Genomic DNA, 21,612 nt, shown 5'->3' with positions numbered 1-21,612 from the left:
TTTGCTTCATTCTACAAAAACCACATCGTTGAGATTCCTCGGCATCAGCCCACCGGGTGGATCCTCATATTTCAGGCACCAACTCATCTCATCCCGCAATAAAGCAAAACGCTTTACCTTGGTTGTAAACAGAGCCACCTAAGCGCTGGGTCAATAATAGGTACGGCACTGTATTTATTTATAGGACACTGCATAGGCTCCATAACTCTTTGAATTGATCTTCACACTCCACTCGGCCTGCCAATGAGTAACACTAGTACTGGCATGTTTTCACATGTTCTTTAGGCAGCGGGCCAAGACCCTAGCTTACTAGTGGCGGTGCAACTTTCTGCTTTCTTCAGGCGCAAATAGAATACTAGCCTCGGGTAGGCAGCAGAGTATCCAAGATGTACATTATAAGTCGGGATGGGAATTTTTTGGGCAGTTTTCTCGAATATCGGTCGAGGAGAGCTATACCTAGTCTCATAGTATCAGCTGCTACACACCAAGAATACTAGTAGCTATTCTTCATCCCCCGCAAAGCCAAAAAGGTAACCCTAATTTCTCATCAGCCCTATCATGCAAGCCACCTGACTGCCAAGATGTGACCGATGACGCGCGCGCGACGAAGGTGGCTGACCAACTTTGGGCAACGCTTTATATACCTGTTCTGAGCTCTGATCTTTGTTGACAATTTTCTGCGTTTATTTTCGCTGACAGCCACATTTTATCACTGCAGCAGTTTCCACCTATTCTGCATCCTAACTACATTGTACTCGACACCATTACCTACATTCGCCATGAATCTCCCCTGGATCCAAGCTGTGCGGATCGTGCAGATCATCTTCGGCTTGATCGTGGTCGCTTTGACTGCTTATGGTTCGTTCATCATTCTCCACCTTCTCAACGGTCGCATCGCAGCTTGCAGAAAGCTCTCCCGATGCGTCCAATTGTACTTCCATCGATAAATAGCTAAGCTAACCCTACGGCCATATAGTTATCAGTTCCTTCTACGACTGGTGGTCTCTATCCGACACAGTCAACTACCTCCTCTTCCTAGGCTGTTGGACAGCATTCGTCGCCACGCCCTACCTCGGTGCAGCCCCGATTTTCTTCCCTCGACTGGCGCATCGCTTTGTGATTCCCGCTGTCGAGATCATCACGATGATTTTCTGGTTCGCGGGCTTTATTGCTATTGGTGCTGAGCTTCCTCCGCCTCGGTACTGTCACTATAGCACCTGTCGGGCTCTTCAGGCGGTTACTGTCTTTGGAGCGTTCGAGTGGTATGATCCCGACCCCCCCTTCCCTGCCTGAGTGATTTAATCTTGTGTCTGTGTCTGTTACCACGGTTTAATGTGCTAATTCCTCTATTCTATCGCTAGGGTTCTTTTCTCTGTGACTACTTATTTTGCCGTCGTCGATCTTATGAATCATCGTCGTACGGGCAATAGTGCAACGAAGACTCAGCATAATGCACACCTTGGAGTCTGAGAATAGTCCAGCAAAGCGGGGTGAAAGTTGAAAGAGTTGGGTCGGGAGATTATTCCTATTCTCTGCTGATCGCGGAATGTCATTGATGTGGTGGGTAATATGAATCTGCGTGTTTAAGTTCCACGATACCCTGGGGTGTTTCGATTCTCCATTTCTGTATTTGTTTGTTTGTTCTGCCATGATTCATGATGATTTCTTTTGTGACTAGTGAGAGCGAGCCTTTGCATTTATTATCCAATTGAGTGTGGGTTTTCTACATTAAGTGTGGCATATGACATATCACAGCTAGGAATTAATTACTTGAGTTCATTTATCATCGGTTGATAATTAATTAAGCTTGCACTTTGATATAATGTGAGTATGGTGCGATAGATGGTCTAAAGTACATTAATTATAGATATAGATATAGATATAGATACAGTTTGAACCAGATCTGATTAATGTCATTTCTATTTCCAATGGATCCAAGGTTTCCCACTGGAATGCTTATCAAACTCGGCCCCACCCGCCGGAAACGGCGATGCCGATTCGGGCAGGTGAGTAATACATTATGATGGAGTCTTTATAGGTTCGTTTTGTTTGATTTATTATTTCTATCCAGTATACATGATCTTTAATAGATTCGTATTAGAGATGTAGCTATGTGTAGTCACGAGTATGTAGTGAGTAGTTGAGTACTGTACTGAGCAGAGTGAGTATACACTTGTTGCCGCGATCGGCGGGTGGCGGCGCGGGCTCATGCAGAGTCACATCGGGCGAACGTTTAGTTCGATTCCTGCCCGCACGACCCCCGGGTAAGCTGCACGAAGACAGTCATCTTGGACTGATCCAGCCTCTTATCTATATCTGAAAGGAATACTCGTATATGTATGTACCTTAGTCAGGGAAAAACGGCATCTCATGGGAGGTTCGCCACCAACCAAAAAAATTCTGTTCCTTTGGTTAAAGGCCCACATGGATGCCGAGCCGGTACTCGTATCTCTCTCAGGGCGCAAAGGAAAACTCTGCTCCGATGGGATCTTGTCTACTCCGTACTTGTACATATCTGATAGAGTTCGCCAGAAACGTCAAATAAAAAGAAGAGTCATTTCCCCTTTCACTTCCCCAGGTTGCATTGATTTTCTTTTTACATAACACTTTTCCATTTCCCCTCCTCCACGATCTCAGGCATAGGGTTTGACAAGCGTCGCGTGTTTCTCCACACCTCGAAGTCCTCGGAGGCAGCCGCGCGACCTTCCAACTGTGGTCTGAAGTGGAGACAAAAGTGCGCGCGCCCGCCCGAAAGCCAGAGTCGAGTCAGATCCTTTCTTTCTCCTCTTTCCATCCCCATCGCGCATCTTGTCACTGCCTCGTTACTCGTTACGGGTCAGACATGGCTGACGACCGGGTCTACAACGCACCTTGGTCTGATAAACCGAAAATGGTGTCCGAGAGTCCCATCATGGAGCCGCAGCCCCAAGAGCAGCCTGCCCACGCCTACGATGATGTCGACTACGAGAAGTACGGCGCCAGCCGTGAATCCAACCCGCTACCCGAATTGAAGCGGAAGCTGAAGAGTCGACACTTGCAGATGATTGCCATTGGTGAGTAAATCACACATCTAGAAGAGCTGCGGAAAATCTCTTATACTCATACCCATCGTGTCTAGGTGGTACCATCGGAACTGGTCTCTTCATTGGTAGCGGTGCGGCCATCGCAAATGCTGGCCCTGTCGGTGCGCTCATCGCTTTCATCTTCGTCGGAACCATCGTTTACTCCGTCATGACGGCTCTCGGAGAGGTCGCCACTTATATCCCCGTTCCCGGTTCTTTCACGACATACGCGACACGATTGATTCATCCTAGCTTGGGTTTCTCGATGGGTTGGATCTATTGGTTTTCCTGGGCGTCGACCTTTGCTCTTGAATTGGTACATCACATCCCCCATATCTCCTCTTGCTCAGAGTTAGCTGCCCAGTCACTAACAACCTATCCTTTCAGACTGCCACTGGTTTAATTATCCAATTTTGGGACGATTCCATCCCAATTGCCATCTTCATCGCCATTTTTTGGGTCATCATTATCTTGCTGAATCTGTTGCCGGTCAAGTTTTATGGTGAGATCGAGTTCTGGTTCTCCAGTATTAAAATTCTCACCGTGGTTGGTTTCATGATCTTCGCCATCTGTATCAACGCCGGTGCAGGCCAGAGGGGATATATCGGTTTCCGATACTGGGTGACTCCTGGTCCTTTTGTGACCCCAGACCTTTACCAGGTTACCGCATCCCCCGCAGTCGCCAAATTTGTTGGCTTCTGGTCCGTTCTCATCAAGGCTGGTTTCTCTTACCAGGGTACCGAACTTGTCGGTATTGCGGCCGGTGAGACAGAAAATCCTCGCAAGACAGTCCCCTCCGCCATTCGCAAGACCTTCTTCCGCATCGTTTTCTTCTTCATCCTGACCATCTTCTTTATCGGAATTGTGGTCCCCTCCAACGACCCAAATATGGTTGCTAGCAGCGGTACCGGGGCCGACGCCAACAACGGAAACGCCTCTCCATTTGTGATTGCCGCCCGACTTGCTGGTGTCAAGGTTCTTCCGAGTATCATCAACGCCGTTCTGTTGACTGTCGTGCTTTCCGCCGCCAATTCGAATGTGTACAGTGGCAGTCGTATCATCGTCGGCTTGGCCCAGGAGGGATTCGCCCCTCGCTTTATGAAGAAGACCTCCAAGGGTGGTGTCCCTTACTACGCGGTTCTTTTCACCGCGGCGTTCGGTCTACTCGGTTTCCTCAACGTGTCGAGTGCCGGTGCCGATGTCTTCAACTGGCTTCTCCAGATCTCGGGCGTCGCTGGCTTCATCACCTGGTGCTCTTTGAACGCCTGCCACATCGCCTTCCAGAGGGCGTTGAAGGCGCGCAACATTTCGCGCGATATCTTGCCTTACAAGGCTATCTGGCAGCCGTGGTTCTCGTGGTACGGCCTCTTCTTCAACACCCTCATCATTCTCACCCAGGGATTTACCTGCTTCATTCCCAAGTTTGATGTGCAGTCTTTCTTCATCAATTACCTGAGTCTCATCTTGTTTGTGGTGCTGTATTTGGGACATTGGGCTATCTTCCGCCCCAAGTTTGTCAAGTCTATCGAGGCTGATCTGGATACTGGCCGAACCACCTTCGATAATGAGACCTGGGAGACGATCGAGCCGACCACTTGGTACGGCAAGACCTGGCAGTGGATCAGCGGTTAGAGGTTGTACATGCCTGCAAGCATCTGTTCATAGTCTTTGCGTATTTCTTGGCATTTGGCATGGCGTTTTGAGTGTTGTTTTTTTTTATCCTGTATCATATCCCACAGTACTCTGTACTGCATATATTATTCTCATTATATTTGTGTATAAAGTCTAGCATCTCTGGCACACTGAACAAGTTTACGAATAGCATGCTTATTCTAGACGATATAAGGTTTCACACATTCCTCTTGGGTCTCCTAAGGCTTAGACACGGGCATATACCATGTGAAAAAAGTATGAAAGAGCATGTGGCGGATGACATCGTAGTGCATAACTCCCAGGGATGGCAGACCCACCTGGGCAAGGGGGTACCTCGATTTATGCTGGCGTCCCCATACTTTGCGCAAGTACCGGTACCCGCCCTTCAAACGAGCCGAGGTACTTTCAGCGCTTCGACCCCATCGTGGCAGGAGATTTCACCGAAAAGAGTCGCTCTCTCCGGATTTTCCTTCTTTTACTCCAGACTCTCCCTCTTCTCTTCCCCCACACTCCCTTTCTTCTCCGGTGGTCTCGTTCGTCGCTCTGGGAAAGCGTTTCTCTCTTACCAGTCTCTCTACTACCTCTCTTTGGTTCGTCACTGTTTCCGTTTCCCCTCATCGTTGCGCGGTACACGATTTCGCTATCCCGCAACATCCGAAGCATGTGGTTGCTGTTGCTGACTGCTGAGTTTCTCCTGAAAACAGATTAGACCCTCATCATGTTTTTCTCACAATTGCCCTCCCATCTCGCCAAGGCAGAGGAGCTTAAGCAGCCCCCGCCAAAAGGCACACCTTACTCTGTCGGCATTCCTGGCACCGAGCAGGATGGTCGCAGCCGGGTTTACCGGGCATGGAACTACCAGAAGGAACTCCTGAAGACTCTTGACCCTCAGGTACGTTTATGCCTCGGCTATGGCAGACACAAACACAAACACAAACACACATGCATCTAACACTTCTTCTCTGTTGTTCAGGTCCTCACTGCCCATGACATGTTCGAGTCCACGGCCAACCGTCAACCTAAAAACCACTGCCTTGGCTGGCGCGCATACAACTCGGCCACTAAGACCTACGATCAATATCAATGGATCACATACGAGCAGGTGCAGAAGCGCCGGGCGGATTTCGGTGCCGGTCTCGTTGAGCTCCACCAGAAGCACAACGTGCACCGTGACGGCCAGTACGGTATTGGTCTCTGGTGTCAAAACCGTCCCGAGTGGCAGATCACTGGTATGTCCCAGCGTTTCCCATAATCTTTTTACCAAATGAAGATCTAACAAATTCCAGATCTGGCCTGCATGTCCCAAGGCCTCTACTCAGTCTCCATCTACGACGTCCTAGCTCCAGATGCTACCGAGTATATCATTAACCACGCTGAACTCAGCTGCGTCGTCACCTCCCTTCCTCACATCCCAACTCTCCTTAAGTTGAAGGCATCCATGCCTGGTCTGAAGATGATTGTCTCTCTTGACCCGCTCGACGCCGGCGAGCAAGACGGCCACTCGAAGCGCGCTCTGCTCAACTCCATCGCCGCCGGACTGGATGTTTCTATCTACACCATCAGCGAGGTCGAGGCTCTTGGAGAGGCGTCCAAGCGTGGATATAAGCCCCCCTTCGGCCTCGGATATTGTTACTATCAACTACACATCCGGCACCACCGGCCCGCCCAAGGGTGTTGTTCTGACCCACCAGAACGCTGTCGCCGCTACCTCCGCCGGTCTGGCCACTATCGGCCAGGCCAAGGGTGACACCATGTGCTCTTACCTCCCCCTGGCACACATCTACGCCCGTCTTGCCGAGCACACTGCCTTCTGGGGCGGTGCTCGCATTGGCTACTTCCACGGCAACATCATCGAGCTGGTCGATGATCTGAAGCTCCTAAAGCCAACCGGCTTCATGTCCGTCCCCCGTCTGTACAGCCGCTTCGGTACAGCCATTCGTGCCGCCACCGTCGAGCAACCCGGTTTCAAGGGCGCACTGTCCCGCCACATCGTCGCGACCAAGACAGCCAACCTAAAGAACCCCGACCCCTCCAAGGCCACAATTTACCACGCTCTTTACGACCGTATATGGGCCAAGAAGGTCGCCTCCGCCCTCGGTCTCGAGCGAGCCAGATATATGGTGTCCGGTTCAGCTCCCCTGGATCCCACCTTGCACAACTTCCTGCGCGTCTCAACAGGCACCGACATCCTGCAGGGCTACGGTCTAACCGAGTCCTACGCCTGCGGCACCGCGCAATCAAGCGACGACCTAACAGCCGGAAACTGCGGCCGTCTAGCCCCCCTGCGTCGAAGCCTGCCTCGTCTCCCTACCAGACATGGAGTACTCCGTCAACGACAAGCCCTACCCCCGCGGCGAACTCCTCATGCGCGGCAACAACATGTTCACCGAGTATTTCAAGAACCCCGAAGAAACCTCCAAAGCCATGACTGAAGACGGCTGGTTCCGAACCGGCGACGTGTGCCAAATCGACGAAATGGGCCGCTTCATCATCATCGACCGACGCAAGAACGTGCTCAAACTGGCACAGGGAGAATACATCTCCCCGAGCGATTGGAAGGCGTTATTCTCTCCGAACTGGGCTATTTCGGTCAGGCTTATGTGCATGGTGATAGTATGCAGACGTTCCTGGTTGGTATCTTTGGCATTGCGCCGGATATGTATGCGCCCTTTGCTTCGAAGGTTCTTGGTAAGACGATCGATCAGTCCGATCTGGAGGGTATCAAGGCTACACTCTCTGATGAGAAGATTCGTCGTGCTGTGTTGAGGGATTTGGAGCGTGTTGCGAAGAAGCATAAGCTTGCGGGTTATGAGCGTGTTAAGAATGTTTCGTTGAAGTTGGAGCCTTTTACCGTTGAGAATAATCTTCTCACTCCGACGTAAGTTTGATCCCCCCCCCCCCGGCGAGTCATCCTTTCAACGATTGGATTGGATTGGATTGAATCAATTACTAACTCTCTTTCCGCTGTTTAGTCTCAAGCTCAAGCGTCCTCCCACCGTCAAGCTTTACCGCCAACTCCTGGACCAACTCTACGAGAAGGCCCTGGAGGAGGAATCTGCTCCTCGTGCCAAGCTGTAGACTCCTCCCCTTTTTTCGAGGATATTTTTCCTTCTTATTATTACATTACATTACATTACTATCTTCCTGTCCGGGGTCGCGAGTTTCATGTTCAAGTTCAAGTTCATCAAGTTTCCTGGGGTGATACTCGCGCGTGGCCTAGATGTGTATATAGGAGTCCTGCATTATTATTGTTATGTCGGGTAGGTCGGCATTGTAGTATATTGAATTTCAAGGCTTTCTGAAAAAAAAAAAAAAACCCCCCCGAATTCTCTTCCTCGGTTGTATAATTACCCCTGGGTAACTAGTTCTTTAGTAGTAGGTGGTCCGTAGAACAGTTATTTTATACTTTATGTCCCCATAGTCGACGAACACTAGACCAGCACCAGCAACCAAAATGACATCCATGGAGGGAAAAAAATTTACCATACAACGGAAACCAAGCCACTTATATTTATATGGATTGGATAGCTACCAAGCAAAAAATGACAAGAGTGGGATTCGAACCCACGCCCCCTTGCGGAGATCAGGAAATTGGAGTTAAGGTTGACCTTAACCTGACGCCTTGGACCAACTCGGCCATCTTGCCAATTAGATGAAGTTGGGGGCAGAATTTTGAATCCCAGGTCTACGTTTCTCGGAGTTCTGTTCCGTTTTAGACTAGTAGTGGATTATTTGTTTTTGAGGGTTTAGTTATTAGGATAATCGTCCAAGGTTGATAGGCTTCTAGGGTCTTCTTTAACTAATGATTCCTTAGAACAATTTTAGGACTTGAAGAAGGTTTGAGGTTTTAGCTCTGGAGGAAACTGTTTTGGATTTTGGAGAAAATGATGTTCAATTTTTTATGCTTCCAAGGTTGGATATATATCTCTGTAATATGGACAAATACTGGTAGCCTTACTTAGATGGTATGAGTACTACATTATCAAAATTAGATTTAATGGAACACTAGAAACAATGCCAAACTTAAAGAGACAGGCATTCACTATATACAGTATTTCCGGAAATAGGAAGCTATGTCAGCTTCATTGTATAAAAATTGCTTCTGTATCAAGCTCGTATGGTCCGTCCGCAAGGTGTCTATCGGCCAGAATATTTTGACAAACAACCAAAACATAATAAAGATGCAAGGAACATCTGACAAGATCTCCACCCATCTACGTCTGTCTTTTTACATTACCTGACAAAGTAAAACTCGTCAAATAACGTAAGAAGTTATCCAGAGTAGCCATCGAAATCAATATGCCCATCCATGGATGAGACAGGTGCGGCCAAGTCCACTGCTCAACCTTCCAACCGAGATCCTCCTCATGATAGTGGAAATTCTGGACACCCGAGACATCGGCTCATTTCTACGCACGGCGCGGAGATACGCCAGCATTCTCGATTCCCATCTTTATCAACGTGCACACAGCCATATCAGCGCCGACGAAAACTCCGTCCTCGAATGGGCCGCGAAAAAGGAATCAAGCATCCGTAATCCTCAAGCTCATAAGGAAAACCAGCGATGCGCCAATTCCACTCGAAGTGAAAAATAAAGCCCTATGTCTCGCCGCAGAGGCTGGAATGTATCGCATAATCGAGCTTTTGGCGGACGCAGGAGCGGATCTATCGTCTGCGATAGATATGGGACGGAGACCGACATGTAGCGCACTGCAACTCGCTGCAGAGAATGGCCATGAAACAGCCGCCCATGTACTCCTGCGAATGGGGGCGGATATTGATGCCACTAATTCATACCAAAAGACCGCTCTACAATATGCGGCCCGTGGTGGGCAGGAAGTTGTTATGAGACTGCTTTTGGAGAGGGAAGCTGATGTGGCAGCATTAACGGCCAGGCGAGAAACCGGAGTCTCGGCTACTCCAGGTGCCAGGACTCGGACATGATATTATACTATCAACCAGCTTGAAACTAGAAAATACCAATCGGGATGATAGATTTTCTCAGTATTCTAATAATGGCGTCAAGCTAAGTGTTTCGTTTCCCTATTAACTCTATGTTATCAAAGCTTTTGAATAATCCATATACCACAGCCCTTAGATGTTGACTCGCGACCAAAGCCCGACCCGCCTCGCCGAGCACTGCGGATGAACAGTCAAAAAATCCCTCAGGACCGTCATAAAGCCAGCTGATAACCAATATTGCATTCCATTCCACTACAACGCGACCCAAAAACACTCCTTGAAACAAAAACAGAGGCCAGGGAAGCAAAAAATGACAAGAGTGGGATTCGAACCCACGCCCCTTTCGAGACACGGAAATCTATAGAAGATCTCAGAGGATCAGGTAAACCTGAACCGTGCGCCTTAGACCGCTCGGCCATCTTGCCAGTTGAATGAAAGAAGGCCGAAAATAATGACATCAGAGACAGGCATTTCTTAACTGCATCCCTTGCGCCACCAAAGTATTAGTTAGGCCGCCAGGACTATGTCATTCATTGTGGAGGTAGTACAAAACAACAAGCTGCAGGAGATGATCTCTGGAATACAGCCAATCAGTTCACGGTATACGAACAGAACTAGCCACACCAGAGAATGGTACTGTCATATCCCTATGCTAAATATCCCTTTGTATATTGTGGTCCGGGTTGATCCTAGGATAGGAAGCCCTGCGAGATAAGATTATAGACTCACGCCCCACTCATATAGATGTATACTCCGTGGGCATCATGAACTAAATAAAGAATAATGGTACTTTCCGAGTTTCTATCTTTCAAAATCCGACTTTCACATTGTCCCCAACCCAAATCTGAATGGCATGTTTATGCCGCGCTCACCGCGTGATGTGATGATGGCTTACATACGCAGCAAGTCATGATATGATGATCCCCCTCTCCCCGCCATTTGTAGCTTTGATAAAGAAAGTCTCACGACCAACTCACTCAACCCCCTTCAAACTTCTCCTCCATGACCCAACCATGCGTCCTGCTCCAGATCTACCGTTCCACCCCCAAAAGGCCTCCCTAGACCACCCATCTCCCTCCCTTGACCCCCGCACCACCGCTTCCCCCGCAACCTTCTTCCTATCTCGCAATCTGGATGCCTCCGACTCGGAATCCAGTCTTCCCCTGGACGAACAGAATGATGTCAAAGATAGTATGTATGGAGTGCACAGTCTGAGCGAAACGCTTCTACGATCCGAACTGTCTGCAAGCTCGCCGCGCGCATTCTACACCGATAAAGGGCCCCAAGGCCACTCTCGCAGCCCCTCGCAGAGTTCCGACGATGATATGGAGAACACCCAAGCCTCGAGACGCCGGTCAACGATCAAGCCGTCTGAGCCGGACGTGCGAGGTTCATCCATCCCGCCCGTCCCCGTTGGTCACGATACAGTCTCTCGCCCGTTAACCCCGCTCAACCCCGACGATGCGCCCTCCTTGCCTAGCAGTCCTAAATCCATTTCAAACCACTCCCTCCGACCTCTCGACGATATCTCTATCGCCGACGAAATAAACAGCCAGGCTATTGGATCCGGAGACGAGGATGAAAGACCTGGACCCTCTCCCCTAGGCGGGGCTAGTGGAGCGCCCCAGCTTATCATGCCAAGTATCAAGATGCCTAGTAGGCGACCGTTTACCGAGCGAGGAAAAGCCATGGGACGGTTCAAGATACTTATTGCCGGAGCTTCCGGTAGGTTGGCCCAAACTATGGCAATGAGTTAATATCAATACGGTGAATTCCCTTCCCGCTGACAATAAAACAACAGGATCGGGCAAAACATCCCTTATAAAATCGATCGTTCAGACTTGCGACGACATCGTACACGTTGATTCCCTCGGTTCTCCTTCTCCGATAACCTCACTTGAGAGGCGCCGCTCATCGCAGGCCCACTCTGGATCAGTCCCCACTCGCGGGGCGCCCAGTGCTATCGATGAGATCTACGCTAGCACCAAACCGTATCCTGCCTGGTGGTCTGACCTTGAGGACTCGCGTGTGTTGCGGCGTCGAAAAAGTATCGGCGAGATTGTGCTGGAGCGAAATCTTTGTTTTGTTGATACTCCGGCTATTTCGTTGAGTCGGCCTGGTCAGACAGATGCTATTTTGCAGTATATGCGTCAGCAATTTCACCGGGCTACTGCTGCTTTGAACAGCTCGAGTGTGGATATGCAGAATTTACTTGCTGGAAATGGAGGGTCTCAGGTTGATGCAATTCTTTATTTGATCTCGAATGGTAAGATTTGTGGCCCAGTGTGCTAAAATGAAAAAGAGGAGAAAAAAAAGCAACATATGCTAACAGTCTCAAGCTACGCTCTCAACGGATATTGAATGTATTCGGAAGCTTTGTGAGCTGACAAATGTCATTCCGGTCGTGGCCAAAGCCGATAAATTTTCACCGGAGCAAATTGAAATGACAAAAGTTCGATTTCACCAAGAGGCTCAGAGTGCTGGAATCAAACTATTCTTGTTTGGAGCACCACCGGAAGGACTGGAAGGACTAGACCCCCAGCCACCATACACAGTGTCGTCCGAGAAAACCACAGACTTGGAAGTCATGGATGCAAGCACACTGATGAGCCCAGATTATGTACAACCACTCGTTGCATCGGAATTGGATACTCTGGTACAGAAATTATTCGATAGGGAACACCTCGCCTGGATGCGCCATTCAGCTGCTAAGAAGTTGGTCCAACGAGGTGGTGAGTTCTCTGCTGTGCCACCACCCCCGACCGCGCCTCTCTCTCCTACTTTTTCCGCAGACAGATCAAGCTGGCGAGCTGTATCAGCCGATTCTCTGAACTCCTCATTCTGCTCGATCGGGGGTCCTTCACCTCCTAGCTATGCGATGGCGCGGCTTTCAGACTATACCCGCCACGAGGAGCGTATGGCCCAGGTCCATTTAGCTCACTGGGCAACGGATCTGCAGCGAAGCCTGCAAAACGAACGTGATCGATACGCCTCTCTGGCTCGGGGTGATCGGGCTGTTTGGCTAACAGAGAAACTGAGCGAGTGCGTGATTGATGGCTCACTGGTCCCGATCTCCAAGACACCCGGCTTCTGCGGCCTATACACACCGTCAAGCGACAAACACCCTGGTCTACATTCCCTACGATCTACTGCTGACTATCAAATCTCTCTGAGTCACCACGACCCGCTGGGTATAGTTGGATGGATCGACGACCTCGGACGACGGAGCTGGGCTCTTGTCCAAATCGTTGGTAGTGTCGGGGTTGTAGGTGGACTAGCGCTCTGGCTAGCTCGGACGTGGGGGTTACCGACTCGTAGCCTGTCAGATCTACACTTGAATTACTGGTATGGCACTCTTGAGCGGTGATTTGTTCCCGCCCACGCATGTGGTCTTTGCATCTTTTATGGACGGAGCTGAACGTGGTCAGTCATGGATGGGCCCAATGAATTTTGAACAAGGGGGTTTTTTTTCTTGATTTTTGAGTGAATTTTCTCCGCGAACCCCAGACCGGAAAAGTCCGCTTTGTTATGCTGGCGCTTTCGAGTTTAATGGTGTGGCGCTCATCCCTCTTATCTATTCCCCATCAAGTAGCGTTTGCTTTTTCTGTGTTTCGCTTTCCCTACCCCCTCCCTTGGAGTTTCGATTACTTTGCTGCATTTTTCGTGGAGAGAGGTGCTAGACAACTCGATCTTGCTGGAATAAAGTAAATACACGATGAGATAATCAAGAAGTTCCTGATATTGCCTTCCCCATCCCGAAATATCTTCCTTTTACGGTGGAATAAAACAATTGCCGCCAACAGCCCAGGAATCCACCAGTTTAAGCTAGTTAAAAAGACCTAAAGCCGTACCTACTATCCTCCGGGTCTTCCAGTTCCAACTTTGAAGGTTTGCCATGTAGTTTCAAGTTCCAAGATTCAAGGTTGTTCAAGTTGTTATATATTCACATTGTTTATTTTTTTATCCTTAACACAGGTATCACCAAGCCAAAGCAATGCATCGCACTGTACTATCTATTTGGAAGAAGGAACCAGCTCCTCAAACCGACGCAGATCCATATCCTTCTCCAGGAGGGGAATAACATAAGGGTCGAAAGTCTTCCAGTAGGGGTTGTTCAGATGGTACTGCTGCGAAGACTCCTGGAGGTATCGCTCGACGATGGTAAAGTCCTGCGGGTCGTGGACAGACTGCATCACGAACCAGGATAGAGTCTCCTTGTCCTGGGAGTAGACGGCGGAGGCCTCGAGAAGCTTGGCGTGGAGCTTGGAGATGGACTCCTGGTCGGACTTTGCGCGCATGTCTGGAGGAGAAATTGCGGTTAGCAATGACGTCTTAGATTTGGCCTTACAGTATTTTCCAGAAAAGAAAGAAAGAATTCGCTGGAAAAGTAAGGTTTGCAGAGTTGAAACGGGGTTGATACGCACGGACGACGATTGTGTAAACCATGGTGGGCGATGTGAGATTGTATGTTATTGAAGATGGAGGAATGGTAAAATGGTAAATGGTAAGATCAAGGACACGAAATTCAACCCCTCGATTCGGCGGGGCAATCGCGGGGCAGTAGCCCTTTATACGTATCATTTCTTTCTCCCAATATTTGCATCCGTGTGAAGCCGGTGTGGAGCAAATACGAAACCCCCGAGGCCGCTCCCGAGGTGATCCCGAGTGCTTAAGTGGCGGATTCTGATGATTCTGGGGCTGTGTATTGCGCTAAGGAATTACATTTTAGTACATGTATAAGTAGGTCTATTTTCCTTACTTGGTAGAGTATGACCTTCTCCTTTTTTTCCCCACTGAAAATAAATAAAAAGCCAGGCTTCAGGTGGCGTTGCTAAGCGGTGAATTAAGTTTGAATCTCTTGGGAACAGAACCAGGGACCCCTGCTGGGATCGACATACTCAACCCGCTCTATTCTGTACAGGCTGGGTTTCTATATAATAGTCATTCCTATAGAGGCGCCGCAAAAGTTTCCAACTTGTTGACCATCCTTCTAAGATTAGTACCTACTTAAGATGGCATAGAAGGGCCAATTATTTAGAGTCTCTTGGGATAGAAGATGTGTGTTTAATCTGTGGCTGAAGGCTTGTCTTGTTATAGATGAGGCTTCAGAAGATCTGAAAAATGCCCATCTGGCATCGCTCAGGAGAAGGTATGTGGTCGGGCAAGGTTCTACTATGTTACAGACGTTTGGGTTGATGGTCGACCCTACTTTTGTATTGGGAGGTAGTTATGAAAATGCCGGGTACTCGGGGCATTTGCGCGTTGAAATCGACGATATTTGGAGCGCAGTGATTCAGTTGTCTCTCGGCGAGGTTCAGGAACTGTGTCCCGCTGTAAGTCCGGCTGACATGATTTCGGGTTGGGATGGATTGAGCGGATATTTGATTAATCTGTGAAAATGGGCTTGACGTTTCCACAAAGATACAATCACATGGTATGGCCGGCATCAATAGCGAATCAGTGAACTCTTGATTGAGGTATTCAACTCAAATGGCATTTTTAGGACATGCAGCAGGCATAACTCTACCACTGCTCTTCGCGGCAATGGCTTCTGGACATAGCGGCCGCGATACATCGCAATGAATGTATGGTAGTCAGGATCATCTTCGAGCATTTCCATACGATCGGCAACCCCAACGCACACATTATGAGCATCACCTGGGAGGTATTCACTAGCTGTCGGAGCCATCACGCGTAACATTCGAGGGACGAATGTCTTCATCATAACAGAGAGGTACTCTCTATCGCCAGCAGTGCAAGGACGAATATCACTTCTTCCAAGAACAAGAATAGCTCTTTGTAAATCAAATATCGTCAGAAGTTATTATGGGATCGAATTATAAAGGGGGGAGGGGGGACTTACATATAAAAAAAAGTGTCATTGACTTCCAGATCGACCCCCATTTGGTGCCTACCTATTAGCCATAAATGATTCGACTGAATGTATCGGGCATAAGCACCTACTTTGGAACTTCCGCTAGGATAAGCGACGGCACTGAAATATTTTTCATGATCTTTTCCACGAAAGACTTTGCCGGTAAAGGATCCTCGACTTGGCCATCTGCGTTTCTGCAGAACCCACCCTGAAATTCGTAACACGATGGTCCTTTATCGAAGTTTTGACCAAATAAACTTCTTCATTAGAAAATTCTCGAAAGCAGGGGGCCGGGACGGGCCTACATTTCGCCTTTCCCATTGAAGACAACAACGTTGGCCTCGACGGTCAGATGGCGCGGAAGGGGAACATCGCCGTGATTTCCATGGAAAAAGAAATAGCGCAAAGTGCCTTGGCCGTAAGAAGAAGTTTCCACCATTGTCGATATGAGAAATAGTCAGCAACGATGAGCGAGACGATAATGGTGATTGCCTTTTGTTAAAACCGCACACGGCTTTTTTATGGGAAAGTGAGGAGAGGTGGGCGCTTCGGAATCAACGGTTTTAGGCTAAGGAAGGGGCCCACTATATACTAATTATAGGTGCAGCATTGTTTCATTCCCCTCAAATCAAATTCAGGCAAACTTTCATCGGAGCGCCTTCCTGCCATTACTGGTATCGCAGATACATATTTGATAATGATAAATTGAAAGTGACGCCAATTCCTAAAATATCCTAAGGCTCTAGGTATAATATAACCTAACCTCAGTATATGTAAAGTAAAACACCCATATTTCCAACAGATGGATACTAGTAATGCAAACAGTCGAGTCCTGAACATACTAGCAGTAAAACTAGTATCAGGATGGGCTGTATGCGGGGCAACTGTCGCGCAATCACCAACCTTAACTGAATCATGATCGGCATTGTGTCTCACATACATGACGGTAATTCCGAAGGTATATCCGAGCTCAGAAAAAGAAATGGCAGACCGGACGTGCGCTCTTAGGCTATTGTGTATCATTGTAACTGGGTGTGAAGACGCGTGTCGGGGTAGGTACTTCACTCATATAACCCGCACTCACTCTAGAGCAAAACGCGACGCTATCCAAGTCCAAGGGCTCTTTGGGAATTGACCGCGTTTGGTATGTGGCTTAAATACAGCCGAGCGGACGGGAATCCTGATCTCGCATCCTATAGTGGCATGTTTGAATCAAATACCCGAAGGAAATCAAGAGAATTAAGACCGTATTTGGTAGGTATCCGCCGGGTGAGAGTGTGGTGAGCGTTGCTTTGGCATCGTTCAATTAAGGTGAGAGGGCGAGTAGGCAATAACCTGTATGAAAGCAGATAAGAGCGACCCTCCATCAAGGGACACTTATGCTAGGTACGACCCCGTTTTTGCCTTCTCAATTTATAATAACCCGATAGGCTGATTTATAGAGATTGTCGCTGGTATTTTTGTGGATAGCTTAGAGGCTGAAAAAGCATGAACAATAGCTTATAAAGAACAGGACATGAAATTGCGACACCATGTAGGCCTACACTTGATAATCCTCAACCAGGGCCATGATCGGCCTGGAAGTTCTCCATACGCCCTAGCTGATAGGCATCACTGGCCTCAAAAGGATGCTGTCGCTCAAGCTCTCTAATCAACTGTACATGCTTCTCGCTTCTTGGCTCGGCTCGGAAATCGAATTGCGTAGGATAAGTGAGGAGACCTGGTTTCGGCTTGGCATTCACTTCGATCTCTTTGCCAGTACTATCCACGGCTTTGCGGATATTGAAAGCAGCCAACGATTGCACAACATTGAGGTAAATACTATTGTCTGCGAAAAAGCGGCCAGGACATATTCTGCGGCCATAACCAAAGAGCTCCGTTTGAGGATCCGGCTCGTTACGTGGTTCAAGGAAACGGCCAGGGTCAAATAATCCTGGATCAGCGTACACCTCCGGGTCATGTAAGAACCACCAAACTGCGGGGAGGAGAGTTGCACCCTTGGGAATGTGCATGCTATTGTACTCAATATCTTCGGTTGCCGTGTGCGGGAAACCCATAGGCGCAATAGGCCACCATCTCATAATCTCTTTGACCAAGCCATTGACATACGGCAGCTGATCGCGGTCCTTAAAGCTAGGAAGACGGTCTGTTCCAATAACACGATCGATCTCCTCGTGGGCCATCTGCTGCGATTCCGGGAACATGGCCATGGCCAGCGTAAATATAGTGAGAGCAATGACTGTAGTATCTGCTGCAGCACCATACAGGCTAGCAGCAGTCCAAATCACAGCTTGTTCATCTTGTTGACTTAGAAACGCACCATTGTTCTCCTTGAGGCCCTGGAGAAGTTTTGAGACGTATGATGGCTTGAAATCCAAGACAGCCATCCGTTTCTGGACAAATCTATAAGGGATATAGGCTGTTGCCTCAATTGATTTTCGCCATTTCCGGGCAGTCTTCTTGAATGTTGCCCCTGGGAAGCTCTCCGGAAGATGTTGCAAAACAGGAATAATATCAACTCCCCAGGCCATAGGAACAGCAGCAAGGGAAAATTCAGTCATCATCTGCTCAGTCAAGTCCACCAAAGGGTCGGGTTTAGAGGGCTCGATAGTGTAGCCATATGTCATTTTCAAGACGGTCGCTCCAGCGGTGCTGTTTTACATGCTATTAGTGCAGTCTGCCAGCTCCAAGGGTAGTTGAACTCACGTCTTAAAATGCTCCAGCCACTTTCCAGGCTCATTCAGCGCTCGAACGAGCTGTCGGTTAACCTCAAATTCTTGTACTTCACAAAAGGTTGCGGCAGACACCTTGGTGCCAAGCTCCTGATGCAGGAGCCTACGACAGCGGCGGAAGGTCGAGTTGTAATTCTGGCAAACGACGATCGACTCATAGCCGCACAGTTTATTTGCCATAATCATGATCGGCCGCCCAGACGTCTTGCTGGAGACCTTCTCCAGCAGCTCATGCACTGCCTGTTTGTCGTGGATCACGACGAGCGTCATACCCAAAACTGTCACAGAGCTAATACCCCCATAGCGGTCTTTGTGCTTGAGCCAATGCTGATATTCAGGGGTGCCATCTGGAGGGAGGTCTTTGATGTTTCCGACGATCGGATACGGCTTGGGGCCTGGGGGCAATTTGTGTTTGGTCCTCTGGGTTGAGTATTGATATACGAGGAAGCCCATGAGGATAATGATCCCAAATAAGGTGAATGAAAGACTCGGCATGCTGACATCCAATCGTGTGTCAAGCTCGACTCAGAAGAGAATTTATCGTACGCTCTCCAAAAGGTGAAAATGGAGATGGGGGGGCAGAACCCATGCGAAATTGTCTCGGTCGATGTTGTTACTTCAGGCGAATGGTGCATGATAGTGTAAAAAGGAGGGGGGGAGTGGTCGCGCGCATTTTCATCTTTGATAAGGATGCGAATTCATTCGCTCGCACCGGGGGGGCCTGATACTGTTAATTTCAGAGCGTACCAACCCCGCTTCACTGGGGTTGTCCTTGGCCCTACGATCACTCTACCTAGGATGGACGTCATATACGAGGGTGAGAATATGCAGACTAATCATCTTCCAAAGCGACCATCAAGCCGCCCTCGAACGTCGGCAAAGTTATTCGGTGTGGCATGTACCGGTGTAGACGTCGGATATGGCGCATATACCTCATCTCGATGGTCCGAGGGGTCTGAGAGCCTCCAAATACCGACGAGATGGAAAAGGATAAGAGCTCCTCAACGATGTGGTCGTAAAAGAAGGGCCCGTGCTTTCCACTTTCCTTCTTTGCACTACGAAGAATCCAGTTCCGGTACGACGTTTGCTGATGTATATCGTCAAAGTCCAGCCATCGGCGGTGGACCTCCAGCGTGCTTTGCTGAGAGTTATACTTAATATCTGCTCTACTATCGAACCCCTTGACATAAACCACTTGAATCTCCTGCATCGAATCCAGCAAGGCAGAACATGCTCTCAATGCCTTCCGTACAGTTCTCAAGGTGGCATTCGGGGGGACTACAGACCTCGGTATTCTGGAAAAGCGTCGAAAGCTCTTCCGCAGCACTGCGGATAGGTGTAGCGCAGCAGACGCCATAATTCTCACGACGGCCTTACCGGCTTTTTCCCAATAGTCTCTCAAATCATCTTGACGTCCTAATTAGCATTAGCCTGTGATAAGTGAAGCAGATATTAGACTTCCGACAGAACTGGGCTCCGGATGTTTCGTAATAGAAGTGTTCCCTACCCTTATACTTGTGTAGCAATTATGTCCAGATGCGAAATATCGTCGAGGGCAAGTGTAAATTAGCGGCCAGATAAAAGTTTATTAGCGCTGGTGTCTTTCGGAGGAGGCTAACGTATATCGGGAGAAGAATGTCCTTATACGCTTGAAGTGCGGATTCCCAGATCCGGCATACTCGCTCTGCCACTCCGTTCCGGTCCATCAGCCATTATAGGTCGGGAGTAAATTTTTCCTGTGTAAAGTTATAACCAAGTTAAACGGGTAAATAGATTTTGTTCTACAGAGCAGCACACCGTACGTATATATTCTACTATGGAGATTTTGGTCAAAAAGCAGGTCCCCGCAACTCGTCTCAACAATCAACGACGGGTAGGAGAGGCTACGAATATCGAGAGATATTTGCAGCCACTCAAGAAATTATTCAGGCGCCACCAGCCGGCCCTGGGTGGTACATCCGGGGCCGATGAGCACGGCAACATCTCGCTTGGTCTGGAAGCGCCGCCCCGCAATATCCTCGGTCCAGTCCGTCTGGATAGAACCAGATTGGCGCGATAGGGTGATGGTACAATGGAGACGAGATTTGCATGGCTCGTGCAGATAAAAATATCAGGAACACCGGCTTGCCGCCACTTACAGCCTTTAGCCATCCCGGGACAGGACCACGGCTACCAGCTTGAATCCGTCGCCGTAGAACCCCGCCAGTTGGTCCTGGCCGCCCTTAGTACTGAAGCCCAACACGACCGCCTCGAAGGGCGATTACATGGAATATGAACTCCGATGGGCAGGTTTTGACCCGACCGGTCGAGACTATCAACATTCCAGTTTTCGCGAATGAGCGAAAAATCAACTCATTGTCTGTGTTCCCAGTCCGATTCCATGTCGATGAAGATCCCCGGAACACTCTGCGGCAGCGGTTGGTGAATAGGGGAAAGCAATTTGTCGAACTGATGAGAAAGCCTTCATTCCAAGAGTATAGTGGTGCGAGTAAGCTACAAGGTATTCGTACTGTGAGTTAACTTCGTGTTCTGTTCCCCTTCGCACCATTACTCCCCCGGTCTCACAGCGGCATAGTTTAATCAAGCGAGAGTCGTCATTGACCACCAAAGTGAACCGTGGTACCTGAATGAAATACCGAAAGATGACACCAATTACTATCGGCCAATTTTGGTTTTCACAGATTCTGAATTGGGTGAAAGAACGCGAATTGCTCAATGCTCATGCAAATCATGCGATAAATATTGTATTCGAGATAGCTATGAACTTATAATTAAACACTCCTTTCATTGCTTGATACGCCATTGATCGAGCTTTTGCCTGGCCATCTACACCCTGCGGGCAAGGCACTACACAGACCAGACCGCCAGAGAGCATATCCTATCTTTCAATACTAGTAGTCAGGTTTACAAACTTGGTAAAATGAGTAGGTTAGTTAAGGACTTCACTGTATTTAAATCAAGTACGTCGTTCATTTCGTGAGATTTCAATTCGATTCTTATTCCCTCAAGTTCCTGCTAGTATCACTTAATTTTCCCCTTCATTGGATCCCATTGAAATTGGTATCTACTACCTATCTGTACTGATGGAAGTTACTTGTTAAACAGCATCACCAAAGACAGGATATCATACGATACGTACAACTCTGGCCAACTGTCGAACTTATTGCTACGCTACACAATACGCAAGCATCAATTCCAAAGCTACTTATTAGCCAGATCACATTGGAATGAAAAGGAACTTCACTTTATTTAAATCTACAAAGAGCTAACATGCATGAATGGAAAGACGAACCAAACCAAACATCAACGCCCGAATTTAAGAGAGGGA

At 48.6% G+C, this 21,612-nt stretch overlaps 7 protein-coding genes across 7 annotated transcripts; 4 read left to right on the top strand and 3 right to left on the bottom strand.

Moving 5' to 3' along the window:
- Positions 1-779: 779 nt before the first annotated feature.
- Positions 780-1,470, top strand: N7481_000493 (MARVEL domain-containing protein; the record flags this gene model as incomplete). Its single annotated transcript, XM_057259712.1, has 3 exons — positions 780-858; positions 977-1,262; positions 1,362-1,470. 3 exons carry the CDS (start codon positions 780-782, stop codon positions 1,468-1,470), a joined length of 474 nt encoding a protein of 157 aa, XP_057127544.1.
- A 1,372-nt stretch (positions 1,471-2,842) lies between these two features.
- Positions 2,843-4,694, top strand: N7481_000492 (putative arginine transporter; the record flags this gene model as incomplete). The annotated part of the gene is made up of 3 exons (XM_057259711.1): positions 2,843-3,053; positions 3,119-3,378; positions 3,450-4,694. The coding sequence occupies 3 exons, from the start codon at positions 2,843-2,845 to the stop codon at positions 4,692-4,694; spliced, it is 1,716 nt and encodes a 571-aa protein (XP_057127543.1).
- Positions 4,695-5,433: 739 nt separating this feature from the next.
- Positions 5,434-7,793, top strand: N7481_000491 (putative AMP-binding enzyme; the record flags this gene model as incomplete). The annotated part of the gene is made up of 7 exons (XM_057259710.1): positions 5,434-5,607; positions 5,689-5,944; positions 6,002-6,282; positions 6,407-6,986; positions 7,030-7,276; positions 7,330-7,593; positions 7,688-7,793. 7 exons carry the CDS (start codon positions 5,434-5,436, stop codon positions 7,791-7,793), a joined length of 1,908 nt encoding a protein of 635 aa, XP_057127542.1.
- Positions 7,794-10,690: 2,897 nt separating this feature from the next.
- Positions 10,691-13,044, top strand: N7481_000490 (uncharacterized protein; the record flags this gene model as incomplete). Its single annotated transcript, XM_057259709.1, has 3 exons — positions 10,691-11,402; positions 11,479-11,943; positions 12,017-13,044. The coding sequence occupies 3 exons, from the start codon at positions 10,691-10,693 to the stop codon at positions 13,042-13,044; spliced, it is 2,205 nt and encodes a 734-aa protein (XP_057127541.1).
- A 646-nt stretch (positions 13,045-13,690) lies between these two features.
- Positions 13,691-14,123, bottom strand: N7481_000489 (putative quinol monooxygenase; the record flags this gene model as incomplete). Its single annotated transcript, XM_057259708.1, has 2 exons — positions 13,691-13,977; positions 14,102-14,123. 2 exons carry the CDS (start codon positions 14,121-14,123, stop codon positions 13,691-13,693), a joined length of 309 nt encoding a protein of 102 aa, XP_057127540.1.
- A 1,000-nt stretch (positions 14,124-15,123) lies between these two features.
- On the bottom strand, positions 15,124-15,991 carry N7481_000488 (uncharacterized protein; the record flags this gene model as incomplete). Its single annotated transcript, XM_057259707.1, has 3 exons — positions 15,124-15,472; positions 15,642-15,809; positions 15,858-15,991. 3 exons carry the CDS (start codon positions 15,989-15,991, stop codon positions 15,124-15,126), a joined length of 651 nt encoding a protein of 216 aa, XP_057127539.1.
- Positions 15,992-17,108: 1,117 nt separating this feature from the next.
- On the bottom strand, positions 17,109-18,779 carry N7481_000487 (cytochrome P450; the record flags this gene model as incomplete). The annotated part of the gene is made up of 2 exons (XM_057259706.1): positions 17,109-18,204; positions 18,259-18,779. 2 exons carry the CDS (start codon positions 18,777-18,779, stop codon positions 17,109-17,111), a joined length of 1,617 nt encoding a protein of 538 aa, XP_057127538.1.
- Positions 18,780-21,612: the final 2,833 nt, after the last annotated feature.

Source organism: Penicillium waksmanii, assembly GCF_028829765.1.
Source record: "Penicillium waksmanii strain IBT 27052 chromosome Unknown utg000001l:1.0-4852451.0:1.0-4856178.0, whole genome shotgun sequence".
In the NCBI taxonomy this organism is placed as follows: domain Eukaryota; kingdom Fungi; phylum Ascomycota; class Eurotiomycetes; order Eurotiales; family Aspergillaceae; genus Penicillium; species Penicillium waksmanii.
This window is presented reverse-complemented; position numbering and strand designations above follow the sequence as displayed.